We start from the raw sequence: 21,561 nt of genomic DNA, 5'->3' as shown, positions 1-21,561 counted from the left end.
TCAGGTACCCGAGAACCCAGAACTGGACACAGAACTCCAAAGGTGCCTCACCAGAAAGGAGAAGGGGAAAAGGATCACATCACTCCTCCTTGCTCACAGCACTCTGCCTAAAACAGCCCAGGAGCTGCCCCTGCCACAAGCACACGCTGCTGCCTCATGCTCTGCTTCGTGTCCCCCAGGAGCCCCGGGCCCTTCTCCACAAAGCTGCTTTCCACATACTCAGGCACAGCCTGTACCCGTGCCCAGGGTTATTCCTCTCCAGCTGCAGGACTTGGCATTTCCCTCTGCTCATGAGCATCCTGTCAGCCCATTTCTCCAGCCTCTTGAGGCCTCTACAAATGGCAGCATGAGCATCTGGGGAGTCAAACACTTGCCAGTTTTGCAGCACCTGCCAACCTGCTCAGACTCCTCTCTGCCCTGTCCTCCTGCTCATTAGAGCAGACCTTGAGCAGCATCAGCCCCATCACCCACCCCTGGGGCACCACTGCCAGTGACCAGCCTGCAGCTGCAGCTTGTGCTGCCCTTTGAGTCCCACATTTCTGCCAGGTTGTTCCACTCACCTCTACTGCCCCTCATCCGTTTGTCAAGTTATGGAGACAGTGACAAAAGCTTTGCTGAAGTCAACATGAACAACATTCACTCCACCAGGTCAGTGATCTCACGGTAGAAGGCTAACACATTGCTCAGACATGTCTGCCATTCCATAAATCCACACTGACTACTCCCAACCATCTTCTTATCCATCATATGTTTGGAAATGGCTTCCAGGAGGTAAACATGAGGCTTGAGTTCCCCAAATTCTCCTTCTTTTCCTTCTTGAAAAGATGATTGACTTTTGCTGCTCCCCAGGAGCCTCCCCCAAGGTTCTTTCTGAGAAAATCAATTTTCTGTCTCACTTAAGTCTCCTCTGAGATTTTCTTCTGGATGAGGCATTATAGCAGAACCGTCTACACCACCTTTATGATGTAGGAATGAAAATAACACTTGTTTTTCAGATATCAGGCTGCGTTGCAGCAATGATAGAGAGAGGAGAGAATGCTTTAGAATGCTTTATACTGTGGAAGCAAATATGACCTAGAGTTACTGAATGACATTTCACAGAATAAAATAGGTCTCCCAAACTCAGAACACTGCAAATAAAGTTATCTATACTTTTGTCAATCGTAACACAGACCAAGCATTCATGTGAGCTCAAGGATAAGGAATGAAGCCATGTAAGACATAACTATTCAAGCCATTCTAACACTCATTGTTACACAGCCATGATTAACTAAAACACCACCTTTGAGATTAAATGTGATTTTTAGAACATATATACAACCTGGCAGCTACAATTTTAAAAAATGACCATATATTATATAAGTATAATTTTTATAATTTGTAATGTAATTATATTATAAAATATAATATTTATATATTATATAAATAATAGCATGGGGAGCTATTAGAGCACTGCTTTTTCAGAGATGCCTGAATTTACAGGGCTTGTCCTCTGCCCATTTTTCCTATTTATTCATTTTATTTCCTGATCCAACTTGTGCTTCTTCAAGCTTTGCTTAGTCACACTATCGTTACCACTTGCATGGAAGCAATCTAACACAGTACAAGCTGTACAGCTTTTCTCTCTGCACAGGGTTTTGTGCACCCAGCAGAGAGGAGCTTGCAAGGCAACACACCACTGAACACAACTTTGGTTTTGTGCTAGCAGAGCAATGGTTTCTGCAGTGCACAAAAATGCTTCATTAACATTTCAAACAATTTAATTTGGTGCCTTAGCTGCGTTTCCTGTGATCATCTGTACAGTGAAGTTAGCTTACTATGGGTCCATCTTAAAGAAGCTTTTCCAGATTCCCTGTAGGTATCCTTTTCACTTGAAAAAATGCTAGAGAACTGTCTAATCACTCCTTTCCAGTTGTCTCATCTGCTAATGGTTGAATACAAAACCAGAAGTTAATGGTAATGTTTTATGAAAAAGCAATATTTATTTGGATATTAAATGCTGTCTGAGTATCTTGCATAGCTTCCGTGGCTGTCATTATTCATTCTAGCCCTTTCACATGAGAATAAAATCTGAATATTAACTACTCTCTTCCAGTCAGAATTCAGAATTCAAATTCAGAATACAGAATTCAAACCTTAAACTTCTTTCTTCCAAGAGAGGCAGGTGGTTAATGACTATATCCAAAAGCAGGTACATATAACTAAGAGGCACAGTTATAAATTCCTTGGAGAAGAGGAAAAAGAAAGATACAGAAAGAGAAGGGGAAGAAGGGGAAAAAAAAAAGGAAAATACTACAATGCAATGATGTGCTATATATGTTAAAAAACCAAAGTGAAATTTTCTAAAATTGTACCTATTTGTAAATTTCTGCCAGCATGGCTGAAGCAGGAAGACTAGGAGGTGACTAGCAATTGAACCAGCAGAAGCCCCTGCCACTGACCTTAAAATAGCAGAACTGGTTTAGCTGATGGAGCTTTTGCTGGTACAGCCTGTTTGCTTGCTGTGCAGGGCTTTACTAGATGGCCCTGGAGCAAAGCTCTGCCATAGAGTTGCTGCATAGCAGAAGCTTCCTGGCAATACTTCACACTAACACCCTTATCACCGTGAAAGAACACCAGAGCAGGAGGTGCAAGTTCTTATCACAAGTGAGGCTGCTTATCCATAATGCTCACAAGGAACAATTTGGTTTTGTATTATCTTACGCTTTTTTGCTCCTTGTTGAAAGGTACAAACATTCAGAAGAAAGAAAAAAAATATTTCAAGTGGCCACTGTTAACACCAAAAAAACTAACGAGTTCTGTTAGTGCTACCAGAGGATCTCCACCAGACAATTATGTTGGTGAAATTTTTTTGGCACACCTAGAAAAGCACTTGTAGTTAATCACTCTGTATTGTCACTGAATCATTACATGTGACACCTTTTTACAAGTCCTGTTTACATGCATTTCCCTGACAGCAGCAGCAATGCAAAATCTTACTACTTTGAGATGAAGTTCAAAAAAATGGTAGTGTCACTATAATGGCAACACAATATCAAAAATGCCCTTTCAAGTTCATCTCTTCCCCTGCTACTCTGCATCATGCTCCAGTGATGCAAACTTCTCTTTTTTCTCAAGCAGTCTAACCAGCTAATATTAATTGGCTTTAACTTAAAACAATTGCCCGTAGCCTGTATTTATCTTTAATTTCATTGTTTGTTGCCAGATCTGATGAGGGGATACTGAGTGTGGGAGCCTAGTCAATTTTTCCAACAACGCAATCTAGTAAAGAGATAGTAATTTAGCCTCTCCCTGTAAATCCGGTTTTCACTTTATGAATGTCTGAAAACATCAGCTGGAAACAAATACATCTGTTAGCACTCATTAGCAAATGCTGGTGCTGCTGGTTGTCAAAACTCAAATCCTATCTCCCTGTCTGTCCTTCCAGATACATTCTTCAATGGCAGGACTTGAGAATCTTATTTTAGTACAGACAGGCTCAAAAAAGCGTGACCAAGAAAGCCTCCACTAATACAACAGTCTTCAAACAAAAACCTCTCTCTAACACAGCTGTAATTAATATTTTCTCTCATTCTTTACAGTGCTCAGTGTCATGGAACTGCAATTTGACAGCAGAAGGACACGGTACAGAGATTGGAGAGGCAGGTTACCAACACATTACAAGTAACTCCAGGCATGAGCAAGGAAGCCCTGAAGGAGTTCTTCAACCCTGGAACTCGTATGCCCAGTTTCAGCTTCATGAGAAAATAAAACCTACACAGAAGCTGTGGGGTGGGAAAGTGGGAAGAGAAGGGCAGCTTCTAATGGAAACACGTGAGCCTTGAAAACTTACTGGGAGTATACTCACCTTAAAGTACTTAAACTACCCTTTTCTAAATAGCTGGATGTTCGCTAAGGAAACGATGCAATGATAAAAATCCCAGGAAGAAGAAACGGGGTCAATATTACAGTGTCACTGCAAGTTTCACCAGGGTTCATAAGGGTGAGCAACACATGCTATTTCCCTGTGCAAACTCTCATATAGAAAAAAACCCTCATCCTTATACAGTTGCTTAGCAGAGTAAAAAAGGTTGAAATTATGAATAACAGAGGATATACTTCCTTTCTTTATTTTGTAAAACAAAACTCGCCTTAAAATAAATTTTCCATGCCTTAACTTGTATGTTGTGATTTTAGACCTAGTGTTTATCTCTGCATACAACCCACATACATCATGCATACCTACTGCATGGACACACATATATATATGGATTTCTGAAAACACCTGGAAAGGAATTCCAGTTTGAGAAAGCTTTTATTTTACAGTTTAATGAGTCATTCTTCTCCTTCCACTTACTCAACATTTTTCTCTGATGTCCACCAGTTTGACTAGTCTCTAAAAAAATTTCACATTGAGTAACAGGCTACAGAAGTTCAAACAACCTAGCAAAAACATGTGGGCTAACAATACAGAAATTAGAAAGTTTTTTGTGCAGAACCACAGAGCAATTAAGAATTATGAAATGCAGTAATCAGTCCCACAAGCACTGTTGTATCCTTGTCATTCTTGTCAACTTCAGTGAACCACTGAAAGGTTTCAAAGTACTTATTTTTTGTTCTGCAGGGAAAAAGCCAGTGATATCTCACAGCACAATAACTCAAATCCTAATTCCTTCCAGGACCTTACTTTAACTTTAGCATTCTGTACTTTTACAGAACATCAGCAATAAACCAGTTTTTGCTTTTGAATTAACGAATTGTGACAATCTTTTTGTGAGAGCTCATAATGCCAAGGTTGTGGGTTCAATCCCCATGTGGGCCATTCACTTAAGAGTTGGATTTCATGATCCTTGTGGGTCTCTTCCAACTTGGAATATTCTTTGATTCTGTAATCTGTGAACTCAAGTTCACTATCACAGGCCTTAAGGTTCTCCCAGTTTGAAAAGACAGAGACAGAGCCAAAGAAAGATAAATACAGCAAGTACACCACATAGCATTACAAACCAACTGAAGGGCCCAAAATTCATAAGTTGTTTGGGAGCAAAAGTAAAAACCTGAGCATATGTCCTGTACCTGCACAACACTACATTTCAGGTAGTTCTACTTATAAGTGCTTATTTCATGAAATAAGTTATATAGCAACTATTCAACCACGTTTTAGAATTAGACTCCTCTAAAACAAGAGGGAAGAATTAAAAAAAAAAAGTTAAAAGCTACATTGAGACATGAGTGCAGATTTTTGGTGGATGAAATTCAGCTATTTTTTATTCAAGATAGATAATGTGGTAGCTCTGAATTAGAGGAATTTTTCCATCCATATTTCTCTAATTCAATTCTGGAAGGAGAATAACTCAGGTCAACTTAGAGGGACTTTTAAAGAAGGAACAGATTACATTTTGATAGCACAATAAAATTGAGCCATGGGACATTGGGGAAGCATAAAGGAAACACGAAGATTTGCATCTTACTTTCCTCTACCTCTAATTATTAGGCATTCATTGGGCCAGTAATTTGGCAGTGGCTGATAACAGTGTAAGAGCCACGTCCCTGCAGTGCCAGACAACATGACAGCACCAGGCACTGGGACGGGCACTCTGCTCACCTGCTGGCAACGTCCTGGGGCACCATGATAAGGAAGCTTGGGGTGAGGGAACAAAAATGAAAAGATGCTTCAAGCAATCAGAAAGCTGATAAACACATGAGGCAAAAGCAAAGCTGAATGATGTAATGCTCTTGGCTCCAAGTAGGAAAAGAATAATTTTCAGCCCAAAGGATTAAAAGATTTTTATTTGGTTTGTGTTATCGATTATTAGGTAAATACTGACAGATAAATCAGGCAGCCTAAACACACCAATGCATGTTTAAAAGGGAAACCAAAGCTTAGATAAGCTGTTTTTAAGGAACCAGCCAAAATAATGGCAGTAGCTTGTAACCTGAAGGAGTCACAAAAATTAAGAAAGAAGTTTCTGTTTTAGAGACAGTATCTGTTGGAATATATTATATTTTTAATCAGGGCTTTTGATAATACTGGCCTATTGCTTCTGGGAAGGCAAATGCAAGCTCTCTGGAGAATGCATACTGACTCAATCTTTCAAAAGGTGCAGTGAGTCCTCACCAAGAGGGAAATGGACAAATTAAGGTTTTGTGAGGCAGCAGACACATACAGTCAACACCTTGCACATTCTTTAATGGCTTATGATGCATTCATTTGTCTCAATATTCCCATTAAAAAATAATAATAATTCAATAAAAGCAAAACTCATTACTGCCTTCTGTAAAAATGAAAGGTTGGCCTTGTTCCTTCTCCCTGGGTGGGAAGCAGCAATGTTATTTTTTAAAATGCATGCTCTACTTGTTTTCCTTCCATCCCTCACCACCTCCCATCACGACCACTGGCACTAAGTATCCATCACTGAAGAAGTCTGAAGTCAGAGTGAATAAATAACCAATCCTACTACATGATGGTAATTTACCTCCACCTTTGACTTCTTCACAGTAACTGAATAACTGGAGTGTTATAAACGATGATATATTTCATATGGCTGCAACAAAGCCAAAAAATGAGGATTAAGAGGCTCACATACAGTCGGCTCTTTCCAGCTCTGAAGAGAACAACACGTTCTCTGCTCATAAACCTAAGCTGTTCTAATATACTCTGTCATATTATAATTCTACTTTTTACTAACAGTGCCAGTGAAATTCTAGTAGAGTATATAATTAGGTGACAGCAGGAAATAGCAGACCCTTTAAGGACTGTCTTCACCATCAGCTTCCCAAACAGTTCCCAAAAGATTCTAGGGGGAAATTGCAGCACTTACAGGAACAGAATACAAAGATACCTAATTAGTCAAATACTACTTCCAACAGCAAGTAATGCAAGTACTTTGTCATTCCAGTTGATATTCACATTATAAAAACATAAAAACTGTTACATGGTCTGCACATGATACTTCAGAAAAAAACAGCACTTCTGTACATAGGAGTAAACCCTAAATACAGCACTGAAAATCCAAATAAATTAAAAATCAACACAACAAAACAAACCCCACATAAAAACACATATTTACTGTTAACAAATTACAATGCTTGATCAGAACTCTAGAGTCTCACTAGGTCATGGCAGCAGCAGTTAGAGCAGCAATCTCTGATAGCTCTCTTTTTTTCTTTTTTTTTCTACATGTCCCTGTTTCTCTCACCTTCATTCTTATTTACTGTTACTGTTAACACTTAAGCAATATAAACTGAAAGACAATCAGTAGATAAAAGTCCAGATACAGGCTGTATTGTTCTATGTGAATGGACTATTTGGCAGACTAAGGCTGAAGCACAACCTTTCACCATTATGATTATTAAATGCTGTAGGTACTCTACAGACCTTCAGAATACTGTTTCTCTTATACCCTTTTTTTGCAAACAAATATTAAAACCATTAAAATCAGAAAATATTTTCTAAACTTGAGGGAAGCCATCTGAGGGCTTTGTAATTAAACTGCAAAGAAGGTGGAAGTATTGACAAGTATTCTCACCTTAGCTTCAAACAGCAGTAAGACTGAACTGCAATTCAATTTCTAGAAGCTTGTGTTTTAGGAATTTTAATGAGGTTTTTGGTCCTGTCAGGAAAAATCAGATACACAGCTGTACTCTCTTCAAATACAAAACTGTAGAAGTATGTTTTGCAAGACATTTGTATGCAAATACTGCTAGGAACCTCTACAGATTCTACCTCCAGAGAAGAGTCTCACAGCAGCCTCCTCCAACAGTAAAACAATTGCCAGGCCAAGTGTGAAAATGAATCAGACCAAAATACACGGATTACTAACATATCCACCCACACACAATCTACAGAGAAAATAAAAACATCCGGACCTTGTAAGGTTGCCAGAGGGAAAAAAAAAAAAAAAAAAAAAAAAAAAGAAAAGAAGATTGATTTTAGGGAAGACAGTATGTAAGTTTAGGACATCTCTTTGCCTCACAAGCTTTTAGGACTAGGTTGGAAAAATGCTGTGAACCATCTAATCCTGCCAGTTTTATAAATCCTTATGACTACTTTAAGAGGCTATTGCCAAAACCCCATTGAGTTCTTTGTATAACACACACTTCAAATTATAACATATAACTAAGTTCTGAACAAATTGAAGCTACCTAAAGAATTATTATATTATAATGCCAAAGATATTATATATTTGAAAAATTGACTTCTAGATGGTACATTGGGTTCTTGTTTAAATCTCTGATCAGATTCTCCTCATGTCTTGGAGCTTCAGGAAGGGAAGAAAGAAAAAATAGTTTCCCTTTAACCCAAATTAAGGTTTTTGTAATTTACAATTTAAACAACAGCATATTTTAAACTGGAATGCTCTACTGAAGTTTTCTTAAGACTACAAAAATCAACTTGAGCAAGAAGAGGAAATAATTGAGTCTCCTTTGTATATTAATTGATACTACCTACATTAACTCTATCAGTAAAGTAGTATTATGTGTATTTAAATAAGAATGGTTCTAGACCTCAGCAATTACATTGCATAAAGAATGAAAACCGATATATTTTGTTTTCAAATTCATAGATTTCATAAAATCACAGAATGCTTAGAGGATGGATGGGGACCTTAAAGATCATTTAGCTCAAATCCCCCTGCCATGGCAGGAGCTGGATCCATGGCAGAATTTCTATCAATCCTATCAGTATATAATTACAGGTAAGCCACTGTCTTTTCAGAAGGTCACTTTTTGCAATACAATGTACTAGTCACTAACAACAAGTAAACACCTTAACACTGAGGCTTCCAATTACTGTGTGCTCAGTACACGGCTGCTGCACATCCTCTTACTTTCACATACATCACAAAATGTTTACAGGCTAATTCCCACAAAACACACAACAGCTGACAGACCCAAACCACCATTTTTCCTCTTTTCCACACCCCCACACTCCCCTGAGTAACCCTTCCCCTCAAAGCCTGCCATCAAAACATATCCAACGAACTGGCCAGCACAGGACAGCCAAACCCACGCTCGCTCCCATGATAAACATACGGGATCCATCCTGCTGACTGCAATGAGCCCGGCACGATTCCATCCATCTGGGAACAGCACCAGTCCCCTGTACAGGGAAGGGCAAAGAGCCTCCCTCACTGCCTGGCACTCTCAAATCACTTCCAGGCCAAACACCCAGGGCAGCTGGCTCACTGGAGCTCCCTCACCTCCTCTGAATGCAGATGAACAGGTTGAGGTGTGACAGGGCTCTAATCATGCCTTGGGCATCCAGGACAGCCCAGAGCGCTGTCACTGCTCTGTGCTCAATTCCCTCACAGGAGTGAACACAGCCAAGTCACAGACTGGCACAAGACAATCTTGGTCAATCTGTGTCTTTCGGAGGAGATGGGCCGGAAGAGTGAGAAAGATTTTGTTCTACTAGTTTTGCTTTCACCATTGTAAGAGTAATAACAACAGCCATAATAAATAATAACAGCCAACTGTAACAAATGTTACATTTCTCTTCACAAAATCTTGATTGCTGTTGACAGGAACAAAACCTCAGAGACAATATTTTCACACGATTATATTCTCTTGCATTTCACTGTAAGTGTAACAAGTTTAATGGCCATACCCAAAACTTGGAATAAGAAGATAGTACCCCCGACTCTCATTCAGTTAGGATCCCACTGTCCGAAACAATTTCTGGAAACAAATATGTAGACAGTATTCTACTAAGACTTCCAAAAGCAACAATAGAAAAAGCTCATTCATTGAGTTGCAAAGTCCTGCCAAGTGTAAAAAAAAAAAAAGTACCTCAGCAAAACAATTCACTGATCCATACCATAAAGCAAGTTATCTTTTCAGGGAAAGGCAGAAATAATTTCCCTAGTCTGCACATAACCTCAGTGCCTCTGCTTTCCCAAAATCACATAATATTCAGTGTTGGAAGGGACTCACAAGGATCAAGACCAACTCTTAGGAGTCTTAGGTGAATGGCCTGTATGGGGACCGAATCCACAACAAGTGGCTACTGAGGCAAACCTGACCTTTGAAAGACATTACTTAATTGATAGTACTCAGACTGCTGAGGAGAGAACCTTCAAACCCCAGAGCAAAGGCAGGAAGCCACAGACATGCCAGAGATTGCAAAAGGCTGTGGTAAAGCAGCAGGGAGGACAGCAGGAGCTGGTCAGCTCTCTGCCCCAGCAGGTACCAAGAGGCAGCTGGGGAAGCAGGAACCAAAGTGTTCTCAGGCATGGGAAATATTCTCTTTTCCTGCCCAGGAGCCAAACTTCAGTTGCAAAGGGCCCCTGCATGTGCACAGGACCTTTTTATGTTTTATAAAATGTTTTATGAAAGCATGAACAGAGATAGATAGGGATGTGTAACAAGCACAAGGGTCTCAGCAAGAAAAGCAAGAAATCACTCACAGCTCCCCTGCAACCTCTGCCTGGTTGTGATAAAAACCAAACAAACCATACAGAGAAGGAAATTAAACAACAAGCAACAGATAAGGATCTGCACCATGTACCTAAGATTCAGCACGAACATCTTTGACAGCCTACAACTAATGTGCACTATTTAAAGATTGTATTCTGCTTGCATAACAAGAAATCCAGATTGCTTTTCTGACCCAAGGCAGAAGAACAGTTACAAAAATCCCTGCCCCGTTTCACTGACTCTAAAACACAAGCTAAAACAGAATTTCAAAACCAGCTACACTACACTTACTGCTTAAGATAAATTTACCTCTCCAATTCTGCTAGTAAGATTGGCAAGTCCTCTGGAGTACAGAGAAGCTTTAAGGTTGCTTCATGCAGGAGATTCAGTTTACCAGTTTAACACTATTCAATCCCACACAGAATTGACTTTGAAAATTAAAGCCAGCAAGCATGGCTCTGCACCAGTTTCCTGCTTTCTACATCTTCATCTGCTATCAGCAAAATCTATCTGTCTCAGATGCTGTCACACTTACAGTTTTACACTGCAGAGCATGGATTTCAAGTTGAAGTTTTCAAGCTAGAAAGACATCGAAAATCAACTTTATATCATATAAATGAACAATACTGCAATCGCACCTGATACCTCCTCTTTGTCAGCTGCATAACTGAGAATTAAAACAGACACCAGGAACAGTACATAATTCTCCATTTGTATTTCTATTTCTCTGCCTGAAAAATTGAAAGAAAACAGAAGCCGACAACCAGATACACTTCCATACATTTCTTACAATGTATTCAGCACCATTATCTCTAACAAAAGTAGGCATCTTCAAATGTTGACAAAGGTAAGTTAGATCTTAAAGAGAGACCAAAGATTTTTCTTATATTTAAACAAACTTCTTCCTCAAAATCTTCCGAGTAGCCATAGCCGCAGACAACTACTAGGCAATGAAAAAGGAAACAGAAAACAAATTTCAAATACCTTTTCTGTTACGCCTTGCATATTGAATTTCAGAGCGTAAGAAGGGTACGAATCCGTCTTTTTCGTCGCTATATGTATAAATACACAAAAAATTCAAAGCAGTTGTTTTGTAGATTCAAGAACAGGAAGCACCTCTGCTACAACTTCGTAGAGAAAGTCCCTTGAAAAAAATAACTGCGTATGTACTTCATGTATATCATTGCTACCTCCCCTTTCCTCTTTCTGTCTCACATCTGTCTTCAGGCAACTCCTCTTCAATGGTCTCCTAATTTGCATCTGTTCCAAGAAATTTTAAAACGCTTTTACTACAGGCAACCCCAAAAGTCTTTTGCACATTCACAACCTATTTCACATTCCCTTGAAAAATATGGGGAATTTATTTCTTAAATAACACTTCAAATTAATGTCTTTTCATAAGCATTCCAATACATTGCATTTCCCTAGTTTTTCCATTTCTGATTTCTACTTCTTTTCTTCCAAACTCAACTTCAAGAATCTGTGCGTAAATGTTAACAGAAACCATTCAGTACCCTTTACAATTTTAATTCCATGATTTCGTTTCAGCCCAAACATTCAATTTTTGCAAACCTCAACAGTTTATTTGGAACATCACCCTGAATTTATTCAAAATAAAATAAAATCACAGGAAGGAAAAGCTCTTAAGAAATTATTCCTACCTCTTGAAGGTAGAACGCAAAGAACCTCAAGAATTTAATTTGTAGTTTTTAACCTTTGAATAACTTTCTCAACTACTCTTAGAACCAATTTTGATAAGAAATAGGAATTTGGAGTTGCATTCAAGTCCACTACTTGTCTGTAGCATCCCTTTTGTCTGCTTCTCAATTGCTTTGTTGATACACACTTTGCCAATGGGGCATGAACTGACTGCTGGTGAGCCCAACACTGCATTCACGTGTTAAAAGATTTTCCACAATCAACAGCAAGTTCACAATTACTTATAATCTTACTGGGCAGTGTGATTATGTTCAATAAGCTTACTAATGGGACTGCTGTTTTGATTGTAGTTTTCCATATAGATTTACACACGAAAAAATGAAGGTTTTCAGTCAAGAGATCCATAAACAAACTCTAAATAATTGTGTATCTTCTACTCCATCTTACCTAGTTTAGAGGGAAAATGCTTGGCTACCAAAAACATCTTTGACTTTAAATTCTTCCTCATTTTCAGCTTGAACACAATGTGGGTTTTAGTTCTTTAGAAAACAGCCCTGGATGCTGATTTAAAAAAAAAAAAAAAAAAAAAAAAAAAAAGGCAGGAAGGAAAGAGTAGGGAGTGGTATTTCATGAGAAGACAAAATCTAAACCATTTACTGTTGTTTTAGAAGTTTCTATTGAGAAAAAGCTATTTATGTTTCAATTATGTGACAGGATGCCACAGTTTGAAGTCATTTTGGAAAGAACAGGCCTTAAAATTAGGTAGTAATGGTGCCAACTTGCAAATCTTTAGATTAGTATATTCCCATAACAGACATTCATAGGCTGCATTTGTTTAAAACACTAAATCCAACACCTCCTAAAATCAGCAGCAGATTTAAAATATCAGTAAGGAGAAAGTTTAAAGGAAGCCTGTATTTGTCCCACAGTTCAGTTCACCAGAGTTCAAGCAGAAAAATATTACCAATACACAATGAATACTAAAACAGTTTCTTTCCCTTAGCCCAAAGTGTTGATTTTCAGAGATTAGCAAAAACCGGATTATTTCTTGCCCTCCACCATACCCTTTCATCTCATCGAGGCCCTGGCTTGCTCCTAATTTTTGCTGCCTGACACACAGAGAGCTGCTCTTCCTTCTTGCCAGTGACAGGAGCAAGGACCAGGGGACGTGTTCACCCCCACAGAAACACTTGAGGCTCCTGTGTCCACCCCCACACCCCCTGCCATGGGCTGGCTAAACTCACAACCAGTCCACTTCCCCCAGTTACCTCGACATATGCAGCACTATGGAAGCAAAATAAAATTACTTTGTTATGCCCATATGTCTAAGCACACAACAGGCTTAAACAGTTAGATGAAGTTAAAAAAAAAAAACAAAAAAAAAACAAAAAAAAACACTTACATCCTTAGAACAGGGAAAGTACCAAAGCTCCTTGGAAGTTATACTGAAAGATTAATGTAAAAACTATATATGTAATTTATTGTAGTTCTGGGTCCCCTTTCCACAGTGGAGAGCCAGATTTATGGAGATTTATGGAAATTAACAGCCTAGGTCTGCAATGACAAATCAAGGAGGCCCAGAGGTACTAATAGCTGGCTTCATATATGCAGACATATGTGTGCAAACACAGATGCCCAGTAAAAAAATAATTTCTTTCTAAACCTCTGAATGGTTGTCCTAAAACAAGGATTACTGCAAGTTATTTCATGTATTAAGTGAATACAAATTAGTGGTTTTTTTAAAACGTTTTTATAGCAATTGTATGGAAAAATTTAATTATTTTCAACTAGTTTAGCCAGGAATAAATATTCACCAAAAAAAGGTTTTATAAAAACCAAGAAAATATTCTGGAAAAGCGGAATCGGTTACAGACAAGACAAAATATTTAAAATGCAATGGCCTGTAAGTTGTTCTAGAATAACTTTGTTCTCAGACCATGAAGTCAAATATTTTCACTGAGCAGCAGAGAAATGTAGAAGTAGCTTCTTTTATTTTCAGCTTATCTTTGCAAAGAAAGTAATCTCTACTTTGTAACACTGTCTCAATAGAATATTGCATTACAGATTTGCAATATATTGTATATACGCAATATATGTGTATACATACATGTATATGCAATATATCATGGGTTTGGATATAAGAGATATGATATAAAAGCTGATATTTAGCCTGAACAGCACAGTACATAAACCTTATACATACAACACAAGAACAGTTCCACTTTGTACTCACTCTTACAAAGTTGTCAGGGAACAAACCTCTTCTGCCTTTGAGCTGTCCTTCCCACCAGCCTCCATCATCTTTCTTGATATTGGTGATTATGTCACCTACAGTGATTGTCAGCTCATCATCGTGTTGAGCTTTGTAGTCAAACTCCACTATCGCCTCCACTAAAAGAGAAACACACAGATGCACAATTATTGACTACATTTGTTCTCCTGCCTTCCAAAGGCATAAGAAGACACCAATGCAATCGTATATTCTCAGTGAAAGCAATATGTTCAGCTTAACCAAGAGAGCACATTAAAGAGGCAACATGCAATGGTAATGTTCTGTGGGTAACTGCTACAAGAGAGGCCAAAGTGAAAAAACACACAAGAAAGCCCATCATGATTAAGGCAACATGCTTCTTTTTTTTTTTTTTTTTTTTTTTTTTTTTTTTTTTTTTTTTTTTTTTTTTCCTTAAGGAAATCAAATTGCGATGCTTCAGGAATATTTATTCTGGCAGCATTACAAAGTTTAAGTTTGGACAAAGTTTTACCTTTTGTTCACAGGGCTTTCAAAGCACTTTATTTTATATGGAAATAAATATGGAAAGGTTCTCAAATTCATAAGCATCCCAAGCCACTGCAACTATCTTGCTAAATACATCACTATCAACCTAAAAAGTATTTAACAAGAATTTTTTTTCATCATGATGACTTTCACTGCTGTTTATATACAAATGCAAAGCTCTGCTGCCTGAACATGCCCTCCTAGGGTTTCACCAAAGAGAGATTTACTTTCACTGTGATTATGCATCAAAGAATTAAGATTATATACTTCTACTGCTCTGAATGTCTGTTATCAGAGTTGCATTATAAGCTTGCTATCATTATATGGTATGTCTGTCTTTTCCCAAGAGGTCTCCCCATCCCTTGAATCCATACACACAATAAAGTCTCTGTAGAGAATTAAGGAAGTTACAAAGACAGAAATATTCCTTGAGAGAATCAAAAATAATACACCTGGGGTACTCAGTATGGAAGCCATGGTTATATTTAGTGGTTTATCAAACATTAACTGGCCAGACTGGCAAGGTCTGGGACAGCCGTATCTGTAAACCTTATTCCTGTTTCCTTCAGTGGAAAAGCTGGTCCCAAGACTTTCCACCAAACATTTAGCACTTAGACCACTGAAACAGCAAAGTGAGAGCTAGTAACAGGCATCTGCTTTCTGCACAAATGACTGTGCCATGTAAACCCTGCAAGCTCTAGCCTGCAAACAGGCAACAGTAGCTCACAAAGCAAAGCCAACCATTACACCACAGGCAGCAAAAAGGTTCTGCCTGAATAACAAACCCTGCATACTAAACTGAATTAAGTTGACAGGAAAGCAGAGTTACTTCTTTCCACCCCCAAAATGTCACACAGTCACAATGCTGAATATCTCCATCCCTCCTCCAGAGCCTGCAAGTCATAGCTAAAGCAGTGTTCTGACTTTTGGATACACACCAGCCACAAGTTTATGGCTTATAATATTTCTCTATTACTTCTTCTGTGAAGTCAAAACCACCGTAAAACCAGTTTACAAGAGGCCTGCTAAACTACATAATGAACAGCAAAAGAAAAAGAGTGGCACCACACATTTTAATCTGACATGCAAACAGAGCATGAAAAATTTATCAGTGAAACTTAACTCAAAAATCAGAGTCATTCAGGTTTAGAGGGACTTCCCATCTCTACTTCAGCTTTCTATTCAAAACAGGAGGTCAAACCAGGTTACTCAGGGCTTTACGCACATGGGTCTTGAAACCCTCCAACCTCCTCCTAAAGAGGGAGCAAAATCTGCTCCACTGCTTGACTCTGAAAAAGGTTTTCTTCTCTCTACAGTCTATTGGAGCCTTTATTTATCAATTTTCACCCACTGGTTTTGTTGCCCCACCATGCACTGCTATGCAGTAACTCCATTAACTCCATCTTCTTGATAACCTAATTGTAAGCTTTGTAAGGCTGCTGTTAGGACCTCCCAATTTCTCTCCTCCAAGCTAGACATTCAGAGCTCCTCTCAACTCAGGTCCCTTCACTCTCTAACATATGAACTGTTCCAACAATTTGGCCGAAATCACAGATACAAGGAGAGTGCACTCCACTACCTTCTCCAGTACTCAATAAAGACATTAGACAGAACAAGTTCCAGGACAGCCCCCAGTGGTATTTCATTTATTATCAGCTTGCACGTGCAGTACAAAACACTAACCACTGCTTAAATCAGTTTTTGATTGGAAGGCAGCTCTGTATACCAATCCTCTTATTCAATGCAGGAACAGCTAAAGCACTGATTGCTCAGGGCCTTATGCAGCCAAGTTTTGAGTGAACTTCCAGTGTTTGATCACCCTTAATATTAAAAATGCTTTCAGACACATCAATAAGATCAGCCTGAGCCTTCTCTTCTCCAGACTGAACAGTCCCATCTCTTTCACACTCCCCCCACATGTCACAGGCTCCAGTCCCTCAGCCACACTCACAGCCCTGCACAGGACTTACTCCGCTCTCTCCACCTCTCTCAGGTACCTGAGAACACAGAACTGGACACAGAACTCCAAAGGTGCCTCACCAGAAAGGAGAAGGGGAAAAGGATCACATCACTCCTCCTTGCTCACAGCACTCTGCCTAAAACAGCCCAGGAGCTGCCCCTGCCACAAGCACACGCTGCTGCCTCATGCTCTGCTTCGTGTCCCCCAGGAGCCCCGGGCCCTTCTCCACAAAGCTGCTTTCCACACACTCAGGCACAGCCTGTACCCGTGCCCAGGGTTATTCCTCTCCAGCTGCAGGACTTGGCATTTCCCTCTGCTCATGAGCATCCTGTCAGCCCATTTCTCCAGCCTCTTGAAGCCTCTACAAATGGCAACATGAGCATCTGGGGAGTCAAACACTTGCCAGTTTTGCAGCACCTGCCAACCTGCTCAGACTCCTCTCTGTCCTGTCCTCCTGCTCATTAGAGCAGACCCTGAGCACCATCAGCCCCATCACCCACCCCTGGGGCACCACTGCCAGTGACCAGCCTGCAGCTGCAGCTTGTGCTGCCCTTTGAGTCCTGCATTTCTGCCAGGTTGTTCCACTCACCTCTACTGCCCCTCATCCGTTTGTCAAGTTATGGAGACAGTGACAAAAGCTTTGCTGAAGTCAACATGAACAACATTCACTCCACCAGGTCAGTGATCTCACGGTAGAAGGCTAACACATTGCTCAGACATGTCTGCCATTCCATAAATCCACACTGACTACTCCCAACCACCTTCTTGTCCTTCATATGTTTGGAAATGGCCTCCAGGATTATTTGTTCCATTATCTTTCTATGCTTCACATGTGGCTGACCAGCCTGTAGTTTTCAGCAAAAAAAAGAGGCTTCTTGCTCTTCCCGAAGACAGGAGGTACACTCTTCTGGTTTTTATGAACCTCTCCTAATCACAGTGACTTTTTGAAGACCATCAAGAGGGTTCTCCCAATATCAGTTAGCTCCCTCAGGATGTACCACACCCGGGCCATGGCTTTTCATGTGACCAGTTTGTTCAAATATTCCCAAACCTATTCTCTTCCACTGAGGGAAGGTTTACCTTACCCTATGCTCTCCTACTGCTTTCAGAGTCCTGAACAGGCCAAAGTCTTTCCTCTTCAAGTCCAGGGTTGCAGCCCTGCTTTCTGCCTATCCCCCTGCCCCATCCCCCCTGGATCCTGAGCTTTATCATCTCCCAGTCAGTGCTGCCAAGGCTGCCCTCAGCATTCAGATCCCCAAACAGTTCTGCAGGTATGAGAGCCAGCAGACAACACACTCCAGAAACCTCCTGAGCTGCTCACAATCTACCTAGCACATAAACAAGCAACACCATCCCTCCAGTGCATGTCAGGGTGATAGAATATGAGCTATCCTATTGTATCTTCACAATCCCAGTGAAATCATAACTCTGAAGCTGAATGAAGACATTTAATTCGTCTTCTTTGCATCCCATGCTGTCTACATGAGAATACAGACATTTCAGAGAGGCAAGCAGCCGTGCTGACTTCCCAGAAAGACTGGCAGAGTTTTCCCTGTAATTCTGAAAAGTACTAAAGTACTTCTTTGTTTATATGGGTATGCTTGGGAAAGGCCCCCTTCAGTCTTGATTTTTTTTTTTTTTTTTTTTTAATTACAAGGTCCCCATTGTTTGTATAACATTTTGTTTGCCAACCTGGTCCACCAATTGCTCATAAGATAGTTAGCAGAGATGCTTTTGCCCTAGTCAGGTGAATCCCATCTTTCCCCAGCAATCCCAAAAAGACTTTCATGATCATAAAACTAGAAATCTGTTGCTGGCACCAACAATGCAATCAGCTTACCCACAGTATCTCTCCACTCCTCCTAAAGCACTCTGGTCTCATATAAAGGATCAAGGAGAATCCACCCAGGCTCCCACACTCTCGGTCATCACCCCAGAGCCACACAGTCACAGCTGATAATTTCACATCCCTTCAGGAGGTATCATTGAAACCTACATGGGAGAGCAGCAGGGAGTAGCTGTCTGAAGCCAGACAAACTTTGGCAGTCTTACTGCAGTGTTACAGATCCTGGCAGGCAACAAGCCCCTCTAGATGACAGGTCAGCTCATGTCAGGTCAGCAGATGGGAGTCCCCAACACTCGCAGCAGGGAATTTCCCTACTGTTATCACTTCCCATTTTCTCCTGCTGCTTCTGCATGGCTCAGATTTACCAGCTTGGGTGCTTCACTGGACTGAGCACCCAGACCCCTCTCACCCACAAAAGCATTGAATCTGTTCTCTAATTGCAGATCTTGAGGTGGAGCAGGAGCCTTCCTCCTGGCATCAGAAGTTATAAACCTCAGGTTTTCAGGCTTGCCATTCTGTGAGCCTCTAAACCCACCCCAAGAGGCACACACTCCACCTGCCCTTCATTCAGGAAAGTTGTGGGTTTGAGCTCTTGAAACCTCAGGGACATGAAGATCTGGAAAGCCCAACCATCTGAGTTCAACTAAATAACAATTTTTACAAATATTTCTAATATATGAACTGGACTCCTCAAATTAGCATCAATATTATGTATATGTTTATACATACAGTTTACCCCAGATCAACCAGTGCATGTGGATCAGAAGTTGTATTTACACAATAGCTTTCCAAAGACTACTGGATTCAAGCAGTGGCATCAAGGTACACACATCAATGAAAATTCTTATCTCCACAGAACACAACGCCGTGGCTCAGAAAAGGCAAAATTTAGACTATTTAGCAGGGAATTTCCAGTTTAGTTGAACCCCAGGAAAGATCTTTTGAAAGCAAGGTCCTGTATCTTTATGTTTGAGCAGCCTACTAGGATGTACTTGCTTTCAGGATTCAAAGCTTTTTGTGTGTGTCAAGTCATTTCTCCTCCCTACTTAAAAAAGCTTTAAAATCCTATTCTGATTTTGCAATGAATACAATTACATACTGCTTTACTCTTCCTAAGCAACCAGGAGGTGGGTAGGGAGCTGTAAGGGGGAGATGGCAATGCAGCAGGGATTTGGGCTGCCTCCAACTACTGATCCTTCAAACACTCCTCAACATTCCGACTGCAGCAAGACATAATGAAGGAAGACAAACAACTCTTCCACTCTGTAAATCTTGTATTTTTCAAGAGTTCTAGAATCTGTTGGTGTTCTTGCAGTTTTCCCCTAGGAAGGCTGCAAAAATGACACAATTATTGACAGTTTTCCTATTAATTATGTTCTCTCTCAAGTTGAGGCACCTAAAGGTGGAATGGGGCTGCTGACCTGACTCTACAGTGGCTTGGCTGGGCTGGAGGCACTGGAGTTAATGCCCTGAAGTTTGTCTGGCTTGCACTAATTCACATACAGACAGCTGCAGCTGTTCAATCACTTTTGTTTTACTGAAGGTTTGTTTAAACAAACAGAAAACCCCAACCCTTTACTGTTCAGGCTTTTCTCTGTCTATAAAAGTTTCCACTTATTAAAAACACATATAAATATTTTTTAAAACTGCCTCCTCTCAGAGAATTTGATTACTGTAACATAAGTGTGTGTAAGCTGTCAGAGACATATGAGTCAACCAAAATAGGACCACACAATCAAGATGTTTATAAACTCTTCAAAGGAAACCAAAAGCACGGTTTGGAAAGAGAAATAAGAGTACACCTAAAAATTGTGCAGAATAGTGACAAACTGATGGGAAGGTACGTCTGAGATCAGTCAAAGTTCTCATTTATTACAGTGCTGGAGTTTGAAGAGTATATGACAGCCAAAAGTGCTCTACAATTTATAGGTTCTTGCAGTTGCAGTTTTTATATAATTTTCTAAAGCATGCTAAATCACAGCACCTCCTCAAACTGTGTTTTGAAAAATTCATTCTGCCAGTCAAACTTAATCTTTTTTGCTTCTTTTGAGGCAAAACTTAGTCTTTATGGAAGTTGGATTGATATTAGAGACAACACTGATACAGGTTTGTTAAGAAAAAGCAGATCAGAGTTGTGTTTCATATCTGTAAGTACAATATTCCTGATTCCTGAAGTGCTGTGCTAGATTTCTCCTCAGGAACTGGACTAAAACCATGTCCCAGTTTGCACAATGATTCATAATATGAGAAAACACTCCTTGGACAGTGAGCTCAAACTAATTTTATTTGTTAACCAACAAAGGTTGGTCTTAGACCCAGCTCTGCCAAGGTAAACAGATTGTTACATTAACAGCCAAAACTCAAATCCCTTTTAAGCCAAGAGAAAAAATAAATGGCAAAATTGGAACAGGCAGATCTGGTTTCTCTTTTTTGAGAAATTTTCTTCAAAATATTTTCTCATGATGCCCGAAAGTCAAACCTGCCCCAGCCTGCAAACTTTAGCTACTACTATATTTTTGTTAAAAGAAGGCACTTTGTACATTAGGAATGAAATCCAGTATCAAAAGCTATTCAAGTTGTTTTGATCTATAAGGAGAACATTTATTCTCATGCCAATAAAATCAACTACTACTAGTCTTATATTACCATCAATCCAAATTTTAACATAAAAACTCAAGAAATAGAATCAAAGCTATTTATTAAGAGCCTTGCTGGAGACTGGTAGAGTACAACTCATTACTGCAATGTTAGGGACAAAGATTTTTTTAATTTAATGCTTAGTGGTTTGGGTTTAAAATACACAATTTGAATTACTAATGATATAAACCAGGCATTGAAACGTAACCTGACAGCTGTGTTTTTAAAAAGCACATTTAGAAAAAAACCTGCTGATTAAAAGTTTAACTAGTCCTACCATTCATTCCC

General features: G+C 39.7%; 1 protein-coding gene across 5 annotated transcripts in view; it reads right to left on the bottom strand.

Moving 5' to 3' along the window:
* Positions 1 to 21,561, bottom strand: part of SH3KBP1 (SH3 domain containing kinase binding protein 1) — a 212,329-nt gene that overhangs the window by 173,615 nt on the left and 17,153 nt on the right. For 2 of the 5 annotated variants that reach the window (XM_083855052.1, XM_083855046.1), the window contains exon 2: positions 14,288 to 14,445. The exons of 1 other annotated variant lie outside the window; for it this stretch is intronic. In XM_083855052.1, coding sequence (XP_083711178.1) covers positions 14,288 to 14,445 — 158 coding nt within the window. Of the gene's footprint in view, positions 1 to 11,379; positions 11,528 to 14,287; positions 14,446 to 21,561 lie in introns of those variants that run through there. 2 more of the 5 variants (XM_083855047.1, XM_083855048.1) reach the window with 2 other exon arrangements.

Source organism: Zosterops lateralis (assembly GCF_965231275.1).
Source record: "Zosterops lateralis genome assembly, chromosome: 2".
Lineage (NCBI taxonomy): Eukaryota > Metazoa > Chordata > Aves > Passeriformes > Zosteropidae > Zosterops > Zosterops lateralis.
This window is presented reverse-complemented; position numbering and strand designations above follow the sequence as displayed.